Below are 21,467 nucleotides of genomic sequence, written 5' to 3' on the forward strand. Positions count from 1 at the left end.
TTGGATTTAGATAAATAAGTGAAAAGGTAATGGAGAAACATATCAGATACATAGGTAAATATAGGTAAATGAAATATTTATACATGCAAAGGAGTTTCGTTTGAAGAAATGCGCTGTTTCATTAAGTCGCTTACTGGGTAAGTATTTATTTTTATGAGTTTTGCTACTGACGTTTACGAGGCAAGTTCTTTTATCAGATTATAGCAAAACAAAGGAATAAGTTAACGATGGCCGCCGCGCATACATTAGTTATAATGATCTCTTCAATTCTCAAGGTGCTAAACCGATTTGATAAATAGGCTGGTCATTAGTTCGCTCGAGTGAAAATACGTTTTGTTGAGAGGATTCTTGCTCAATTTCAAATGTTTATGTACGATATTTTTAGGAAAAATTAAATATTTTTGTATACTTAAGTAGATTTCCTTTTTACTTCCTAACTCTTTTCTTTGTATGTTCTTGTTGTCTTAGTTGAAGATTTCTTTGAAACAATACCTAAATACTGAATACTTTGTAACACATAATTTATTCAACATTTCTGTCCCGACAATACTTTTAAAACAAACAAAGAAACTACAGTCACAGAAGACTCAACGAAATTCCATCTTTTCTAATTCGACGAAATTCCGTCATCAGTAAATTGATCCTTCGGGATAAATAAATACAGTTGACATTAGTTTAAAAAACAATAATAAAGGTCATTAACCCTACATTTATCGTTAATAACATTAGATGTGTTGTTCTCAATTCCTATGACCATATTCATCAAGACGGTTGATATATTGGTGTAAGAACAGGGTTCAATTGGTTTATATTGGTTGACGCAAACACTTGTCTATGGCCGTTACTCAGTGGGTTCCGTGTATTATTACTATTGGCTATAACCAATAACCATCAAGTAATTTGTGTTGACTAACGTCTATGGTGTTATGGCCTATTGTGCTCGTGTTATAGACGCTGTATGGGTGTCGCATGTCGTTGACTTCTTGTAGGACTCGGTATGTATTTGTCTAAGTTCCCTATATTTTTCTTAAGGGATTTTTACATTCAAAGATTTTTCATAAGATCAGTAGTGTTCTCTCAGTAGTGTTAAGTAATTAAAATCATCCAATGACTTCTTCCGCCCTGGGCGAGGCGAAAGGGAGTGTCAGACTCTTACTGACTAAAAACCACCCTGTTCCTACTCCTGCTTTTCGAACCGGTAAACCCGCTAGATAGTCCACAGCTCCGGATCAGACATCAGCCTTACTGGGCCCAATTCAAGTGTGTAAGAAATGAATAGAAAGAAGCATTTTTCTTAATCCCTATTTGCAGTACAATAACCAGTTTGCCATAGCCAGAAAGGCACTCACTTCATTGACAGATCACTTAGGCACTTAAATGCACCTTTTGTGAAGTAATTGAACGGTCTCTGACGACCATTCTGCCATTCACTGGCAATTGTTGACCAAATTAGGGTTAAAAATAGCACCTGGACGGCAATTGGACTGCAAAAGTGGTCTTTGTGTAGTGCATCGTAAGGTGACAAATTGCATTGGTACTTATTATATATTTTTAATGGTCATAGAAAACTCGGGTACCAATTTCACATAAATATTACAAACAGTTTCATAATACAAGTCTAAAATAAAAATACGGAATTATATTCTAGAGTAATTGCACTGAACTTCTTCATTGACTAAGAAATAGTCGGAAATGCCGTTTTTGATAGATAAACAATAGAAAAGGAAATGTCAGGGACAAGTAGACCCCTGCAGCTACACGACAAACGGACCAGAAATTTGTAAGGTCCAGAAGACTGTCAAACATGATTAAAAAATAAACAAAGAACGATTTTAATATGACATTTTCCTTCAAATCTCTTAAGACAAAAGGTCCTTATTAAGTAAACAATTAAAACATAATATGCTTAAATTAAAACAACACTTCAATCCCAAAGGTTCGATTAAAATCTTAAACAGATTAAGTAGGCTATAATATATTATGTATTTAAAAGTCCAGAACAATTTTCTTACTTGTATAATGTTAATCGTTGTATGAAAATTTTTAATTTTCCACGCGAATATTAATTAAGAATGTTACTTACGCACGATTTTTTCCTCTCGGGTAATATTTTACCTGGGGGAACTTAACGCGTCCTGCAATGTTATTTTAACGAGAAGTATTTGCTGTCGTATAATAAAGTGTAACTGTGATATTTATATTACAGTAAATGAGAAAATATTTTACTTTTAAAAGATTCTTCTTTGTGTATTTTATACTGATGTGTATTTAAATGGAATATTATAAGGATAAGGATACTTTCATTTTACTACATTTTTAATCGTTGTCACGAATCAAATGCTGAAGAAAAATCTAGTGCTTCTAGTGGAAAAATCACTGTAAGACTTCTTTTGAAAGATAAAAAGTGTGTTGGAAATAAAAACAGAATTTAGTCGCACTAAAAGCTATCCGAGAGTTGGCTCCAAATTGGTTAGTTCCATTACTACAAGATTTCAGACAAATGTTACAACCTTTACTACTGGATTCGATCTTCAATTTTCAAAAATGAATTTTCAAGGTTCAGTTTCAAAGTCGCCTTTTGTTTGTATTTAAAAACTGATGGTTACGCCTCAACTGATTTGCATGATGACTCGACATTGTACACTTGGTTTGTGAATTTTCCTTTGCAAGTAAATGGAATAAATTAAAACCATTATAATGCGACAGACTCATTACTGGGTAAGCGTTATGATATTTAAGATTTTTCTTTTTCTACGAACAAAGAAGCATTAAATGTTTTTGTTAATGTTTGGCAGGTAGGTTTGGTCTGGGTGACGTAATGTTAATCGAAAATATTATTTACTGTTATCGTAACAAAAGTTATTTTTGTTTACTCTACGAATACTTTCTATTCGTTTTATAACATATCACATACTTATAAATCAAATTGATATTAAAAACCTAATACGAAAATAAACATAGTTACTGTTTAACAGATCTAAATATAAAGTATTATGTAAAGTAAAGAAACCGACAAAACCACACTATTACCTAGTCAGGTAACAAAATAGCTGATATTAGGGTTACCAAAAAGATCGTTCGTAACCTGAGTCTGAGTTTTCATAGTAAGTGTCTAAGGCACTTGTAATTCAGACCACGTGGGGGCCAGAGTGGGCGGTCTGGCAACAATAGCCGAAGGAATCGGGCCCCGGTTAACACTTATTGGTCCACATGTTTCAATTGATTCTTCGGCTTGAAGAACCTAATTTCAAGGCAATTGCCCTTTTCTGTGATTAAAAGTAAATTACTTGAAACTTTTACTGGCCAGTTGATTGTTATATTGGACGTTATTTGAAAAGGACTCGCTTTTTACCTAGCTTTTTGTTAGCTATGTTTTTGTTCGTCTATTGTTATTTAATGAACTGATTGACTTTACGCTTGTTTGTTATAATGTGCTTTTTATACTCGGACTCACTTTTTCTATGCAAGTAACTCTTGGAATACTTAATTTGTCACAAAGTCCTAGATCCTAGAATGAAAAGATTTGGTGAATAAATGTCTTACTTAATTAATTTATACTGCCTGTTTAGCATGTCTGTAGAAAACTCAATACCTAATTACAAAAGACCACAATATTAGTAACTAATCATGGGGACGATAACGAAAGGGTTTTTACTGAGAATAATAATTAGGTCAGTCCTTCTTTGATTACATTTTAAGCTAAACTTTATTCCGTATGTATATTTGTACAAGCTAGTTGATCGACAGACCGGTGGAAGACACAATAAACCGCAATCAAACTTGGAGAAACTCACTTCACCCGCTTACCTACTACCTACGAACAATGTTTGGGGACATCAATTTATGCTAAACACTGCTAGACACCCGGTGCCTACACAACTGAAGCTTGCTGATCTGATGAAGATGGAACCTAAACATCACTATGGTAATCAAGTAATTTCTATCTCCTTTACTTTTCTTAAACAACGTTTCGAAATGTTGAAAGATCTTTCTTCTATAAAAAAATACCTTTAATCTCCTTTATCAAAATCCCATCACAAAGAGAATAATCCAAATAAGCTCAAATACAATCATAATGGCCCTCACATTCAATACTTTCAGCGCAGGTTAAATCAAATAATCCATAGAAGCAATCCATTACTAAAATAACTAAACATAAAAAAAAAGTTATCCGAAACAAATCAGGCTTGAAACGCGGACATCATACGAACTATCTCCCAATATCTTTTATGGATCCAAAATACTGAATCCAAAACACAAAGTAATGGAACTCGCCTTTGTGTCAGTCAATCGTACAATATTATTTTTCTATGGATTTCACCGGCTAGTGAGCCGGGAGGAAATACATTGTTGAAATTGTTAACCAGTAACCGCCGTGTATGGGTACCTAAGTACCCATTATCCCATTCACTGTAATTCGTTTGGTCTATTTATCAGGATTAGTATTGGATTTGACGTAAATTAAGATGATGAATGAACGTGGACTGTTGCCAAATTGAATGGGTGGTTCTTTATTTAGTTCTGGAAGAATTACGGTTCAAGTATTAGGCCACTGATTAAATTGTTGTTCAATTTGTACGTGGCCAGCCAACTTTAATTTCCAAGCGTGTATTATGGGTAGATAATTATGAGAAAGAAAATGCTATTGTTTATGTTTTGCCCGACCCAGAAGCAAGATCTTTGGCTCAAAGGCAGTGCTGCAAGACTAATGATAGAGTTTATTACCAGGCGGAGAACACACATATTTACTACATAATTTAAGGGAAAATCTTAGAAAGTAATTGAATAAATATCTAGTAATTGAAGCTTTCATGATGAAACGCAACATATTTTCGGGAAATAGATTTTATCGTCATTTTGATTATTTCGACTTCATTTTAACCAGTAATTAGTAAATGAACAAACCAGTAGGTACGAACTTCAGCAATACACAAGTCATTTACAAATAAAACCCTAAAGCGGGGACCACAACCAATTAATCGAATGAGCTTGCATCGAGTGTAAAAGAAGGGAATGTAAACGAATTCTCTTACCGATTGCGATTGTAAAATGTACTCCATTTGGAGATAAATTTTCGCTGTCTGAAGCCCGACTTTATTTTATTAGTGTTGTTTCGTTCTGTGTTAAACTTGCACTCTTTTGTTTTCTAGCTTTTAAGCAAGTATTAAGGCGTCTGTGCAGACCACAAAGGGAGAATGCTACTTGCTAACGTACCTTGCTACTTGAAAACAGTGTAATTAAATAAGGGGTGTTTTGAAAACCATGTCTACATCCCACGTTGAAGTTGATGTTAACTGAATTTCATAAAAGCTTTATTCGTTAAACACTAATAAACTTGTATTTTTTTTTTCTAGCATCTTTGTTGATGAATACCATATGGCCCTTTTGGGCGCCAACAATTCTCATAAGCTTTTTTATTCCTAAAGATTAATGCATTGAAGTGGGATTGAATGAAACAATGACACAAACAAGTACGAATGTATTCCATTATTGCATAGAATCTGTTTTAGCGCTCCGAACTTTAGCACAGTGCACCGTGCTCGCCTATTTGTGTCACTCAACCCGCGTGTGGCACACTATTCCTAATGAACCTACAGCACACTGCATACTAGACAATAAAGAGCAACTTTCGAACCATTTAACTCTCGCTTATCGAACACAGACATAAGGTATTTTAGGCCTAGTAATCTGGACTTAAATGACAAAGGATAGAAGAAAGGAAAGAATAAGAATAGTTCGAGTAATTCTATCAAATAATGATTATGCAGCTTATAATAATTAGACAAAAGCACACTAACTAGTTGCCATAAATAAAATTCTATGTTATGTACTTTCCTAATTCCCGAAACCATTAAAATTCATCTGAGGGCTTAGTACAATTTTGCTTTACGTTAAACGAGATCGAAATGTTCGTCTTTGGTGATCTGATTGGCTGGGTCATTAGAGTAGACGAACCATCGCGCCGAACGTAGTATCGTTTAGATCTCGATCAACGTAAAACAAACTCATACTACGTTTAATATGTTTTTTTTTTTTCAGTAACTTCTAATTAATAGAAGCATTAGAGATCTATGTTTGAAACTAGAAATATTATTATGTAACTAGATCTGCTTAACTGGACTAACCAGCAATGCCCTAAATACATTATCATTTGAGGCTTCCGGAGCACACTAGCAAATGGTCAACTTTAATAACTTTAGGACGTCCATTTGGACAGAAATAGTTTTGTAAAGCACAATAGTCAGAGTAGGAGGAACCCAGCTTAGTTCTACAGTGTTATAAATTAAATTACTAATGAAAACAGCTTAGCAATGAGTGGTTTCGACTTAATTTAATCCTAAGCCAGTGTTGTTGGTGCCTAGGGAGTCGTTTACATATTCGTACGTGGGTCCTTATACAACTGACTTCACCGGTTCTGTTTGGAAATACTAGAACCACTAGCTACTAGTGTGGTAATGAGAAGGAAAGGACATTTAAGAATGTGAGCGTGTTTTATGTCTTAAAAATGAGGAATATTTTTTTTTGCTTTCTTTGAAGATTCTTTATAATTTAGGTGTTAATGTTTGGTCACAATTGTATAATATAAGTTATCATATATTATCGTACTCTCGTATGAAATGAAAAAAGTATTATTGAGATGCACAATTGCACACCATCGTCATCTCTCGCATATTGCGTAAATGATATAAGTGTAGCATACTTAATAAGTATTACCTTCTTCCATACTCTTCCGAGAATAAAAAAGTCATATATTACTCATGTCACTTCTTAAGAAAATTAATATCTAATCTAATGAAAATAGAGTAGGTAATCAAGTAATTCTGTTTGTCTATTTGTCCACTGAAGTGAAATCCTCACTCGATTAAATTTCTGATTGATTTAAGCCCCATGTTTGATTGGTAGACCGAAATATCAACAACCAAGTACACGAGGCAAGTTGACGTTTGTAATTTTAGAAGGAACTGATTACAGCATTAAGCCTCGTCTCCACTCGCGACAAGGAACAGATACAATAAGGTCGCAGCGATGTCGTCAGACGTCGCCCGACATCGCCCGTTGGCACACATGTCGCTCGGCAAAATATGTTCCTAGTAGGGTTGAGGCTTAAAATCGTATATCTATATCATGCTGGAATATAGACAAGGGTTAGGTATTTAGTAAAACTTTCGAGGTGCATTTTTCTCTTAAAATTCTTCAGTGTCTTTTAGCTGGAATCACGTTCGATATAAAAATGTTAGAAGCAAAAAGACAAGGACGAAATAATGTGAAAGAAAAATGTTAAAACAATGTTCTCTCTTTCCAACCATGGAACACAGACGAAAGTTCATATATATGTAAAAGTTCTTATTAAATTATAAATTATTAATTACCCAATCATGTAAAAGAGATCTTGGAACGTGTCATATTCGTAGAACTTTACATGTTTTATTTTTCTATGAATTATGAAAGGTCCAAGGAGTTTTAACATCTAAACTTGTCCCGGGTCAGATGTAGAAAGGTCAGGTGTTATAAATAAAATTCATGTTTATTTTCCCTGACATCTGATTTTCCTTAAGCCGGCTACTTGACGACTTAATCTTGACATTTTCTATATCGATTAAATTTAAGTGTTTTTGAACTTCTCCCATTAACAATCGGAAGAACACACGTTCGTATTGTCTTAAGTTCTAACTATTTCTATTTAAGTCTGTTACTGCCAATAGAAAACTGTTGAAGGCAAATCCTCCGCTAATGTCGGTCACCGGTGACTACCACGGCGTTCGATGTGTAAAATATTAGCTTATTGTCATCCCACAAACACAAATGCCTTTCAAAATTAAAGTACAGAAAACCCAACAAACGAAAAAGCCGAGAGCATTCAATTCTAAAACACAATAATTCTTGGCGTATCAACTTAATATTCAAGGAACACTCTGGAACATATTGTGACAAACGATAGTTTCTGAGCGTTCAATTGGTCTCAATGGATTCGACCTCGGTCCATTGGGTCTAAGAAGCGTCACTTGCCTCTGATAAAGATGGTCGTATGATCTATTCAAGAGGTGCATTATCCAATACAAGACTGGCTAGTGGCTACATGCGTTATAGTCTAGAAGCTGCTGAACTATCCAAATTAATTTATTATGTAGGTTCCTCATCAAGGTTTACATTACCAGTACTTATAAACTGACCATTGAATGTGTGGAAAGACATAAACTGTGTTTTTTTTTAAAGATGATGAAGTATAGGGCTGATGTCAGCCAGGTCGTGATTATCGGCCTTAACGTGTTATAAATCATAATCCTCCAAATTTCTAGCTTTACTGGACGAAACTTTATTCGGAAGGTCCAGCTCTTTGACTATAAGGACGGCCAGTGGTTCATTTCTCACGGCGAACGGTAGTGGGTACTTTGAAACGTCATTGGATGATAGTGGGTCAGTTTCAAGCACAAATTGCTAGTGCAAACATTACTGGTCAGTGGTTAGTCGATACCTACAGAGCTGTAGGTGACAAATGTTTGTCCTCTTAGGGAATTGTACAGAATATTCCATGACATAATTGTTTTTATGAGTTTATATCGAAAATTGGTTTTGGTTACATGTGTGACTGTGCATATAATGAGTCTTACTTTTTCCTGAACGTGTTTCTAATAAGAACTAGTTCTAAGAATTAGGAAAAATTAATTAAACACTTCATACGTGTATAGAACAGCTTTAGCTCGTGAGAGCAAATAATTCTGAGAAACCCACACAAGATTTATGTTTACACGTGTCTACAACAAACATAAACTTTTAGATATAACAATGGCTTTACTTTAGAATACATTAGTTACTTGTAGTCCTAGGTAACGTTACTTATTTTGAACTAACACCAACCGACCTAATAGGTATTGTAAAGACAAAAGATTCGTGAAGACAGATGGTTATTTGTTACACAATAACGCCGAAATTACTAAATGGATTTTGTTGCAAATTAGTGTAAAGGTAGGTAGGTATCAGCTACTTAAATAAGTTAACTATCTAGTACTCTAAATTATCTGGCGATTGAAAATACCCGTATAGTTTTCGTCTACTCAGCACATGAGCATTGTATTAGTATAAAGATGTTTGCTTGTATTTTAAAATCCAAGTTCATGGCATCAGTTTAAAAACTTTGCACCGACTTTATGAGAAACAATCGGAGACGGGTGTGGAGCCGGTTGAAGTGGAGGTTGCTTTCCTAATTCTTTTGTACGAAGCCTTTGAGGACAAGATACTCTCGTCACGAGTGGGACGAAATTCGACGTTTTTTACCCCTGACAACTCCTTTAAAAATAACTCCTGGAAATCGATGGGGCTCAGTACAAATGTTCTTTTGTACGTGTATTTTTCAAGTATTTTTATTTTTACCTTAAGTAGGTACTGTGTCATGGGTCGGATTAAGTTTTTGTATGTTGTGAAGTAGACGATTTTGTCGGTAATGTGTGAAAAATTACGTGATTATGTTATGTTATAACAGTATTACTTAATTAAAAGCAAGAATCTAAATTTAGGAGTTGAGTGTAGGTTGTGTATTGTGTCAACAACTAAAGTAAAAATATCAATATTTCCAAAATAAAAGTATATTTACTTCACGAAAGAAGCTACTTTTATAAGTCAATTTTCTCGTAACAAACATCCCAATATTCCCAATAACATCATCCGAACCTCATTCAAATCAATATCAGCCGTAAGTTATCAATAAATTCGGCCGTGACAAATGTTCGAAAGGGCGACAAAAAAGGGTCTGACCACTTTAAGAAAATCACATAATTGAAGAACAGTAAACGGCGCGGAAAGTGGAGGCAACCCTTGGAAATAATTCTCTAGTAGGAAGACGTGCCTTTTGCCGGATGTCAAAGGGCGCCCATGGGTCATATATCATACGCGGTGAGGGGACGGAAGGCGCTATGAAAAATGACTCAAACATTCGGTTTTATGTCACTTTAGGTATTAGTAAACATCAATTGTGGTTTCATTAGGATTAAGTAGACTTATTTTGCAAAAAAGAAAATGCCATACTCGATTTTTTAAGCATCTTAAAACGACAATTCATATTTTAGACATACTACTATTACCATATTGACAGATAAAGCTCATAAAGTCAAGCAATATTTAATTGTGAACACTCCTTTAATTGTTCATATTTTTTGTTATAAAGGTTAACAACATAGTCATATAAAAATCAATTTCAGTAAGTAAAACGTGTATTGAGCTAAATAAAACGCTTTATGCCATGTGCGCACTTCCTGAAATTCAACATTTTACGATTATAGCAACATATACCTACTCGTCTTCTCAACATGGAGGTAGTCATCAAACCTAGATAAACTGTATATTAGGTACTATGTAGAATATACATATACGTTTACCTAATGTAGTTGTCGGATAAATCTCATCACTAAATTTGATAACACACAGGATTTTTTTATTCTTGCGTCGAGGGAAATTAATTTTTAACGTCTGGAAAACTTGTTTGACTAAAAATAAACAATGTCTAATTTTCTAGCTCAACTTTCCTGTCAACAACTACATTATTTTATCCGTCTTAATTTGAAAAAAAAAGTATGTATATTAAACTAACCAGACTTAGTTCCCTGACCTAAAAAAACTAAAACTTTACCTAATAAAAGCGAAATGAAAATTTTCCTAAGTGCAAAATTCTGTTCAATAGTGAAACATCAATAAAACTTCCGTGCTAATCTATTCTAGGATTAACACTCCACAAGGTCGGCTTTAGGTTCTTCACTTGCCGGGGTGCGGTGCCAGAAGACCTCCCCGTGGTGCACCCTGGGTACAAGTAACAGTCTCCTTAATGGGGTGATAGGGTTAGGGTGAATGTTGTTTGTAGCTAACTTCTGGACGGGAGGGGAGAACCAGTTTAGGTTCTAGGAGTCACAGGCTTTGTGCTGACACAAGGTCTATGCCTCAGAGGGGTCCATTCTCCACCTGTTCCTCTGAACTAAGCAGAGAAAGTGGTAGATGAACAAGGACGGCACTCGTTGCGTACTCACCCTGCCAACGAGTAGCGTCGGGACACAGGTTGTCGTCGACTGCAGCCGTCGAGATCGTAATCCGGGAAGAGCTCATGGTCACGTCTCATGACTCGGAACGGGACGAGGGTCTTGGCTTCATCGCCTGGACCGCGAGGAAGACAACCTCTATAAAAAATTCCTCCAATACTAAGTTCTGGTGCGCGGCGAGGGTATGCATGGCTGAGGAGTAGTGTCAGTCTCGAGCGCACCCCCAGCTAGGGGACCGGTGGACCCTCTAGTTGGGTACTAAATGTACACTTACCTAGGGACAGGGGGCACTCCCTAGGCGGACTTAATATATCCCCCATACTCGTGGGACTCATATGGAGAAAACACAAAAAACTAAAAAAGACGATAAGGAGGTGAATGTGGACGAAAACAGTTCGCGTGTAGTAGTGAAGGGGACGAGAACTCGGTCGCAATTTAAACGACCGGCTACACCATCGGGAGTACTGGTGAGTGACAGCGGCGAGTCAGATTGCTCGCAAACGTCACTGATGTCGCAGTTTTCAACAGCGTCAACAACGACACGGGCACGTAAAAGAACCCGGAAGGATGCCAAATCTGCGCAACCTGCAACAGAGATGTTGCCAGACTCGGCAGACTCAGGCAGAGAGGCATTGGAGAAACTGGCAAAGGAGAACGCGGACTTGCGAGCTCAGATTGCTAGCCTTACGGAAATAGTATCGGGACTGAAAAATCAGCTGAACCTAATAACTACCCAACAACAAGGAGGGAATCCAAAGTTACAGGTTTCCACCCTATCAGTTCCAGATGGTCTGTCACCAGACGTGGAGGCTCAGCTTCGACGTTCAATTGCCATCGAGATTGGAGGGATGATGGATGCAAAGCTGGCCGCTCTGGAGAGTAGATTGTTGCCAGAGAAGACGATCCGTCCGGCTCTCGCCTCAGACACGAGACGATTGGTGGTTTCTCAACCAATACAGGAAGAGCCGACGACCAAGGCAAAAACAATAGGGAAGAAAAAGAAGAAGGGAAAACAGAAGGGAAAAGCAGTTACTCCAGCAGTGGAAGAACTGCCAGCTGTATCCACTTCATCTGGACGGGACAGGCACCAGGAGGTAGCAGCCTCTCAGACAACCAACACTTGGTCCTTGGTGGTGGGACGTAAGGCCAAAAAGTCGAGCGCCCTACAACCGGTTGTTTCATCTGCTCCGGTAACACAGACCCGAGTGCCACAGAAAAAACGGCCGGTTAAGCTGCCGAAAGTTCCCACTTCTGCAGCGATTACCATATGTTTAAAGGAAGGAGCGACCGTTGGCCTTGGGGATGCCTTATCTGCAGCGAAGAGGCAAATCAACATTGCGGAATTTGGCATCACTGCAGATTTGCTTCGTGAAAAACGTGCCGTTGATGGCGGAATCGTGATCATGGTTTCGGGTGAGAATTGTAACGCAAAGGCTGATGCTCTTGCTAGTCGCATGCGGGAGGTCCTCACTAACTATAATGTCACAATTGGTCGTCCAACCAAAATGGCAGAAGCAAGAGTAATGGATCTAGACGACTCTGTTACACCAGAAGAAGTGGTAACTGCTATTGCCAGGGCGGGTGTATGTTCTACCTCAGATGTTAAGGTTGGAGAAATTCGGCGTCCCCCGACTTCTCTGGGGCATGTGTGGATTCGTGCCCCGCTGGTTGCTTTAAAGAAACTTGCGTCTGAAAAACGCATGCTGCTAGGGTGGACATCAGTGAGGGTAGAGGTATTAGAGCCACGTCGCTTGATGTGCTACCGCTGCTTTGAGCCAGGACATGTCAGGCGTAAGTGCACTAGTGCTACGGACCGGAGCGCACAGTGTTACGCATGCGGGGGTGCCCACAAAGCTCGTGAGTGCACATCGCCAACTCTACGGTGCCCAGTATGCTCGGACCAGGGTCGTCCAGCTAATCATCGTCTTGGGAGCCAGGCGTGTAACCCTCAAAAGAAAAAGGGAGCCAACAAGAACCCAACACAGGCGTCGTCGGCTGCACTACCCGGTGCAAGTCCCATAGAGGCAATGGATACTTCACATTCCCAGCCTTAAAAGTACTTCAGTGCAATCTGAACCATTGCCGCAGTGCACAGAATTTATTTTTCCAAACCATTGCGGAGTGGTCAGTTGCGTTGGCAGTGGTAGCGGAGCCCTATGGTCTCGGGGACCACCCCCGCTGGTTTCGTGATACCATGGACTCTGTTGCCGTTTACTGGGCTGGTGGAAGTGGCGACCCTCACTGCTCCTTGTTAGACAAGGGGCCAGGATTTGTTGCTGTGGAGTGGGGAACAATGGCCGTGGTGGGTTGCTACGTGTCTCCAAATATTTCTCTCTCGGAATTCGAAGGTTATCTGGATAGGGTAGCTAATTGCATTCGGTCCAAATGCGCACCCCGTCCAGTTTTAGTCCTAGGAGATTTTAATGCTCATTCCAGAGCGTGGGGCAACACCCGGGACAGACCTAGGGGACACGTAGTGCAAGATTGGGCGGCTTCACTTGACCTTCGACTTTTAAATCGGGGGTCTGTTGCTACCTGCGTCCGTTGGCAGGGGGAGTCAATTGTGGACCTCACATGGGCTACCCCTTCTTTAGCGTCCAGAATAATAAATTGGAGGGTAGCTGAGGAGATGGTCACGCTCTCCGACCATCGCCACATTGTTTTTGACGTGGCAGGTAGCCCATCTAATGATCGAAGTCGCCCAAATTCTAACCCACCGGCACGACGTTGGGCCCTCAAAAAGCTCGATCGAGATATGCTCATCGCAGCTGCCAACGTCGTTGCCTGGCCTGAGGATACTTCCCAGGGAATCTCGCCCGATCCGGAAAGGGAGGCGGTCTGGTTTCGGGACAAAATGGTGTCAATCTGTGACGCCTCTATGCCCCGAATCAGGTGCAGCCAGCGTCCTGGAGCAGCCTACTGGTGGTCGGAAGACATTGCACAACTACGTTCTGCTTGTCTTAGATACCGACGCCAGTTCCAGCGCACCCGTCGCAGAAGACAACCGAGTGCTACCGAAGAGCAAGTAACCAGAGCCTATAGAGCGTATAGGGAGGCAACCATGGCACTCCAACGTGCCATTGCAGATGCCAAGTCTCGGTCCTGGAGAGAACTCCTCGAGGGGCTGGACAGGGATCCTTGGGGAAGACCGTACCGTCTGGTGATGGGTAAACTACGCCCATGGGTTCCTCCCCTAACGGAGACCATGGATCCAGACCTGCTGGAAAGGGTCATAAACACACTGTTTCCAGTAGTGAGAGACAGCCCCTCACTGCCCTTACCATCAGACTGGTCCTCTGACAAGGGGGTAACTGAAGGGGAGTTAGACCGAGCCGTACGCCGACTAAGCGCTCGCAACACCGCACCTGGCCCGGACGGTGTTCATGGTCGGGTATGGGTATTGGCTCTGGATGCTCTGGGGGACCGCTTGAGGCGGTTGTTCGACAGCTGCCTGCAGTCAGGCGTGTTCCCCACCCATTGGAAGGAAGCCGGATTGGTCCTATTGAAGAAACAGGGTAGGCCCGCGGAGTCTCCCTCTGCATATCGTCCCATTTGCCTGCTCGACGAGGTTTCCAAGCTCTTTGAAAGAGTGATTGCTGAAAGGCTCGTCGGGCACCTGTCGCGAGTTGGCCCCGACCTTTCTGAGAGTCAGTATGGCTTCCGGCAGCAGCGTTCTACCATAGACGCAATACTCCGCGTCCGCTCGCTGTCGGATCAGGCAGTAACCCGGGGTGGCGTTGCGTTGGCGATAAGCTTAGACATCGTCAATGCTTTTAATTCGCTACCCTGGAAGGCAATAAGGGAGGCCCTTGTTCATCATGAGATCCCTCCCTATTTGCAAAATATCGTCGGGGCTTACCTGCGCGACCGGCACATCCGCTATGTGGGCCGGGACGGTAGCGTTCAGCGGAGGGAGATAACATGTGGGGTTCCACAGGGATCTGTATTGGGGCCTTTACTGTGGAACCTCGCTTACGACGCGGTCCTGCGTGTTGAACTTCCCGCTGATGTCCACGTCATTTGTTACGCAGACGACACTCTGGTAATGGCCAGCGGGAAAACCTTTGAAGAGACCGTCCGGCTTTCTGAGCTCGGGGTGGCAAGAGTCGTGGCCTCAATCCGCGCACTGGGTTTGGAAATAGCGCCTCACAAAACCGAGGCACTATGGTTCCATAAGCTGCCGAGAACCAGGGAGCCGCCCAGTTCGTCGGTTCATGTTGGAGATGCACAAGTCCAGGTAGGCCGATACATAAAGTATCTAGGCCTAACCTTGGATGGTCGGTGGGGCTTCGAAGAGCATTTCGAACGCCTGGTCCCCCGAGTCGAGAAGGCAGTGGGTGCCCTGCACAGACTGCTGCCTAACATTGGGGGACCTCGAGAAGAAGTTCGCCGCCTCTACGCGGGTGTCGTGCGATCGATGGTCCTTTACGGGGCGCCTGTTTGGTCAGCTCGACTGTCAGGCGTCCGACGTTGCAGAACGAAAATCTATCGTCTGCAGCGGAAAATGGCCATCCGGATCGCACGAGGATACCGAACGGTGTCCTTTGAGGCGGCAACTCTCCTGGCTCGCTTTCCGCCGTTGGATATCCTGGCGGATATGGACGCGAAGGTCTACAACCAAATCCGTTCCGTCCGTCAAAACGGCGGTGGTAGAGTACCAGGAGTGGCGTTCGTTAGGCTGAGGCGGCAAGAAAGGCGACACGCGCTCGAGCGGTGGCGTGAGCGGCTACAACAGCCAGAGACCTCACGCAAGCGCGTAGTCGAAGCCATCTTGCCGCATTTCGAAGCCTGGCTGAAAAGAGAGGAGCGCATCTCCTTCAGGCTCACTCAGGTGCTGACCGGACATGGCTGCTTCGGTGAGTACCTGAACAAGATTGGGCGAGAGACCACGGCAAATTGCCACCACTGCGGAGGTAACCTGGATTCCGCACAGCACACGCTCGAAGAGTGCCCAGCGTGGGTCTCGGAGCGGCGGGTCCTGGTTACCAAGATCGGGCGAGATCTGTCTCTGCCAGCAGTAGTAGAGGCTATGCTGGCAGATACAGAAAACTGGAGGGAGGTGGCCTCCTTTTGTGAGACTGTAATGTCCCAAAAGGAGGCTGCTGAGCGGGATCGTGAGAGGGCCGATCCTGCTCATAGAAGGCGTCGAGGAGGCAACCGCCTTGACGCCTAATCCCGCCTGCGTCAACTGCAGGCGGACCTTTGGGGCCGCGGGTGCGTAGAGTGGGGACTCTAGGTGCCCATCCAGCGACCTCAGGGAAGACGGTAGCACAGTGGTCACGTGCTGCCGTGTAACTCGCACAGCGAGGCTAATGGGAGACACACGTCTCCCTAGGGATGTGCCGTAGCAGGCGTTGCACCATGGGGCTCCGGAGCAGGTCTATTAAGAGGACCCGGTGCCCCATACAGGTGTTGAGGGTGGCCACCGGGGTGGTTTTAGTGAGGTAAAAATCCCACACTCCCTAGTCTTTCTCCCCAAAAAGCTAGGCGCCTTTTGAAGGTTTCCCCCGTCATCAAAAAAAAAAAAAAAGGTTCTTCACTTGCCACTCCAGCTCACTCGTAATGGATCAATGTATTTACTCAGGAGTTCAACCTCCGTTTACAAACGGTTCACTTTTATCGACATCTTGCTGATTATTTTTACTTCTAATAAAATTACATCGGCGCATTTCGTTCAGAGGAAAAACATTTACAGACCCGGCTTAATATCTAGGCTAAAACAAGATCTAGAGTGTGTTATAAAAACTGGCCTAGATAGAAATAACTCGCACGTCTTCATCCCAAAGAAATAATAAATAAGATCAGCATTAGAACAGTCTATTAAATTACTGTAAAACATTCAATTTCCATCTCCATTCAAAACCAATACATAACATTACAATACGAAATACGACAGATATCGAAATACGGAATATCGTAACATATTTCGGAACAGATATCGGGGCTCGGAACGGATGTGACGGTCTTAGTATCGTCTCAATAATACGTGATCAATTGAACAATTGTCTTCCCCCAGATTTTCCTCGCTGCTCCGACGTATTTTGTTACAAGTTGTCCTGATTCGTCTACATTACATTATCCTTCTGTAAGGTGATATCTTAATGCGATTTTAAAGTAAACAAATAATTACAACGTCTAGTGAATAGTAAATAAGCGAGAAAAGGGTTTTAAATGTTTATCTGTTGAAGTAGAAATCTATTGGAAAACTTTACAATGCCTGAATTTAGAGTCACTTTGCCTTCTGTCTATGTGTTTCCGCAATAACAATATGGTGGCCGCCTATTGTTGATGAATGAAAATCACAATCGCACAGTTCCCAACTAAGCAAGATAGGCAGACCATTGACCGAATGGTAACTATTATGAGAATCATTTTGAGTGACCCATTTGTTTACAAAAGCTTGACCCGAATTTCATTGTTGGATCCCTTTCAATGGAATAATACCGGTCTCATCACACGGTAACTTCACAAACTAAACTTGGTCACATCGCAAATCATATGTAAATCCTCCCCTTCAAACACTTCAAAAGACATATCGCTTTACATAAACTCTGTAAGGGTTTTATAAACACCCATAAAATTCAATTCGGACAAGCTTATTACGGTTTTAACATCAAAGATAGTTGCGAATGAGCCACGAAGCGAGATAATGAAAAGGGCCAGTCGTTAGACGACGGAACCCTAAACAGCAATGGTCCGCGATATGAAGAATGTTGCCGTCCATACAAACTCTGCTCGTTACAACTACCCTCGCTAATGACGGCGGCCAACCTTTTTGTGCGATACTTGGTCATTCGTCTTACGGCCAGCGACATGTGCAGACGATTCTAAATGCCGTCCGCCGTCAGACCACGAGATAAATGAATGGACTTTTCATTACCTCGCACCTCTAAATAAGGTCGACAAGGTCACTTTTACGGTCAACACATAATAACATGGACAAACAAAATAGTATTTAAAAGTTCGATGACAGTCAAAATATTGTCAAAAATTATTGACCTTTCGATTACGTCGCTATTTGGGACGCCATTCGCGAGCTTTCCTTCACAATCAAAAATTTAAATGAGTTTCCTCGTTTCACGAGAAAAGCGTATTTTTCTTCTAATGCCATTTTGGGATGGTATTACTCTTAAATGAATATTCATTCGGTGCGAAATCGTTTAAGAGATAATAGATTGAGGTTCATATTAGGTTCGGAATGAGTTGAGGCGTTTCGTTATGTATGCGGGAATTTGGTGGGTGAGTTCTTCCATTGGAGTTAATTGATCGGATAATGATTAGATACTTACTCAATTGACGTAATAAAGCAACTGTGCAATCTGTTACCTGAAAATAATAAATATATCATTAGTGTGACGAACATACATTTTTAGAAATATAATCAGTGTTATCAGAGAAAGCGGATTAAAGCCCCAAACTTTTGAGATAAGTGTAATTACGATTTTGCACAGCTTAGTCAAGTTATCACATAACTAGGTAAAAGGGTTACATATTCATGTGCGAACTGCTTATCCCGGCTTCCAGGCCAGCAATAATACATATGGAATCCTCCATTTATTTATCCAGGCGTCTAAGCAACACTGACAAATGGTCTCCATCAAAATAACCGAACGAAACCTGAGAGAAAAATCCCGGATTAAAGTTGCACAATGAACTCCTCAGTATCCGAAATTCTTACGTAATTTCCCGAGAGGACATAGAAAAATGTAGCTTATTACCTAGCAAGGAGAAGGTAACTACAGTCGAAACTAACTTGCCATTGTTGAAAGTTACAGTTTTCAATCTTGAACAAGTTACTTCATAATTCAAGCTCCCGGGACGAAACTGGAGCCACAACTTTTACCGGTGGGAATTTGGTAGCACAGCAAGAAGTTATTATGCGAAGTCAAACAAACTGAATGACCGGCGCGACGCGTTCGTTCGACCTGCATGAGCCTCAAGCACGCGATTCCCTCGCGAGCCATTCTCGTGAGCTACACCTGACTGTTTAACCGCCAAATAGAATTTTTAACGCCTAAACGAAAACATGTTTAACTCTACAAATTAATTTAGTTTTATCAGCATCCTCCGTCAACGTCAGTACTCTCGTTATGGGCCCTTCTCAGGCACGATGAGTGACGTTTTAATTACCTACTTGTTACTTAACGTCCCGTGGATATTGTTTTTATTACAAACTTTATTTCATTATTACTTGCTTATCTTTTAATGGCAATTTTGGCAAACGTCAACCTTTGCAAAAGAAAAAAGAAAAATTGGCATTCCCTTTTTGAAATGAATGGAATGTCAAATCGAATCATACGTTTGAATTTGAAAATAAAACGTTGCGAGTTTGGATTAGTTTGAATTTATTTATTGTTCGAAAATAGTGACGTAGACGCTTACCTACAACGTTTATTTCGTTTAGTTGTCATTGAGTAGTACTGGTATATAGGTAGCAAGAGTATAGTGTGGCCAGTATAATAGACGCGCATCTCCGCGTCAAATCCTCTAGTGGCCGCGTGTCGCCGGTTGATAAGCAGTCGATGGGCGAGAACGGAGTGATACAAGTGATTAGCAGTAGCGAGAACTTGTTAATTGATTTATGAAATCATGGAACTACAGCCACTTTGTTCAACTTGGCTAAGTCAATAGTGCTCAAAATAACTCGCCCAGAATCTAATTTCTTTAACTTCACCTTTCGAACTATAACGTTTGAAAATAGAGACTACTAACTACACAGAATAGAGAATGAACTGTATAAACAAAATATTCCCTCAAAAAGGGTCAATCAACAACTTTAAGTGGCGGGAACCCCAATAAATAATTTAAACCAATTGACTACGTTTAAACACTCGGCCGGGAAAGCTCCCGGGGTCAATGACAAGTCATGTGAGAGAACAATACGTAGTAACAAGAGCTAACAGCTTATAGTTTGAACCGCCTGTAGTTTGCGACGCTACGCGATGATAGCAAGACCCTGTTAACTAACCGTTGACCAACGACAGTTACGCTTTGCCCCTCACTATTACGGACACTAACATTTTAAGTCGAAATTCAAGACTCTCCACTTCTTGTTTTCAGTCTTGTCTTAAGATAAACTAAGAACTTTATGTTAGCTTTTAATGGATACTTAATTATGAATGGCGTTAAAAAGTTTTATCAGAAGGCAGATGTTGTTTTATAATAAGACCTGTATAAACGATACAAATGATAGCAAACAAACCGCCGGCGGCGAGGCGGTCGACCACGAAAATGACTAGCAAATATATTTCGTAGACATTTTATACAAGACAATAGGGCGCGATATGACGAAAATTTTCAATTAAACAAAACAAAACGTCGACGCCTTGGAGGGTATTGTATGGTGCGACAGTTGGCATTGGCGGGGAATGGCGTGGAATGGCGTGGCGTGGCGGACGTCCGGCGCGCGGCTCGGCAATGGCGCGGGATACTAAAGCCGTCGTCGACGTGAGAATGGCGCGCGACTCACTCGCGCCATTACGCTTGGAATGGTGCAGATTACGCGAAGTGATATCATACGGAGGCACGGAGGTGACGTCTAGGAATTTATAACTAGGACTGGAGCCAATGTAACGGGGTCGGATTGTTCTGATCTTGCCCATGGAGTACTGAAAGTCCAGACGTTGTTGGCAATGAATCAACTGTCGCACGTCTCACTATTGTTAACGAGATTCTAAAGCCAACAGTTAAAATTATTGACACAAGTCTCATTATAGACAAACATATCTATTATATGAATAGCTAAGTTAAAATTAGCTAAGCTAACCATAAAAAGTATTACGAAACAATCTGACCTTTACCGAAGTGATTGATATTAGTAAATTAAAAAAAAAACCTGTTCATAAAAACTTTTTCCCACATCCGTAAGCAGCTTTTGACCTCCACACGTCAAAGTTAAGAAGCATCATTTTATCTTAACATTTAAAGACCTTATTCAATCACGCACATCATAAAACGTGACATCATCTTGGTATTCAGTGCTCGACTACAAATGTACAATACGATACAAATCTCGCGGCAGACACTCTGCAAACATACAGTAGTATCTCCCCTCGTTTCCTGCATCGTAAGTAACACACGTCCCATGTAAGTCTACAAACATATTTTCGTAGCTCCCATTTCGCAACGCTAGATTTTATCAACAAAACAATAGAGTAAAAATTTGCGTAACACGACACTTTTCTAACGGCAGCAAAATTGGGTGGTAGTTCTGTGAGCGTCAATCTACCGAGAGGGAACGCTATTTCGGTCTGCATGGCATACACAAGCGGTCTTTGAAATTTTAATCGTTACATTCACCCTGCCCCGATGGCACACTGGAGACCGTGTGTTACCATGTTCATCAAGCCACCACCAAAAGGATAAAAAATGATAAAGTGTGACAAGCGTTTGCGGTAAACCCTTTATTTTGGGTCGTGTCAACGTAAATTGAGCCTTTTACATGTT

The 21,467-nt window shown here is 41.0% G+C and overlaps 2 protein-coding genes across 4 annotated transcripts in view; one reads left to right on the forward strand and one right to left on the reverse strand.

The window, feature by feature from the left end:
* The window catches only part of LOC118282293 (polypyrimidine tract-binding protein 1), a 382,932-nt gene that overhangs the window by 317,491 nt on the left and 43,974 nt on the right, over positions 1 to 21,467 (reverse strand). The window lies entirely within an intron of this gene.
* Positions 11,357 to 13,075, forward strand: LOC126911963 (uncharacterized). Its single transcript, XM_050701552.1, has one exon. It carries the CDS (start codon positions 11,357 to 11,359, stop codon positions 13,073 to 13,075), a length of 1,719 nt encoding a protein of 572 aa, XP_050557509.1.

The sequence above is a fragment of the Spodoptera frugiperda genome, chromosome 20, assembly GCF_023101765.2.
Source record: "Spodoptera frugiperda isolate SF20-4 chromosome 20, AGI-APGP_CSIRO_Sfru_2.0, whole genome shotgun sequence".
NCBI classification, from domain to species: domain Eukaryota; kingdom Metazoa; phylum Arthropoda; class Insecta; order Lepidoptera; family Noctuidae; genus Spodoptera; species Spodoptera frugiperda.

Bases quoted from the DNA above. Each gene is read 5' to 3' on its own strand.
- LOC126911963 (XM_050701552.1), top strand. From the start codon at position 11,357: ATGGAGAAAACACAAAAAACTAAAAAAGACGATAAGGAGGTGAATGTG.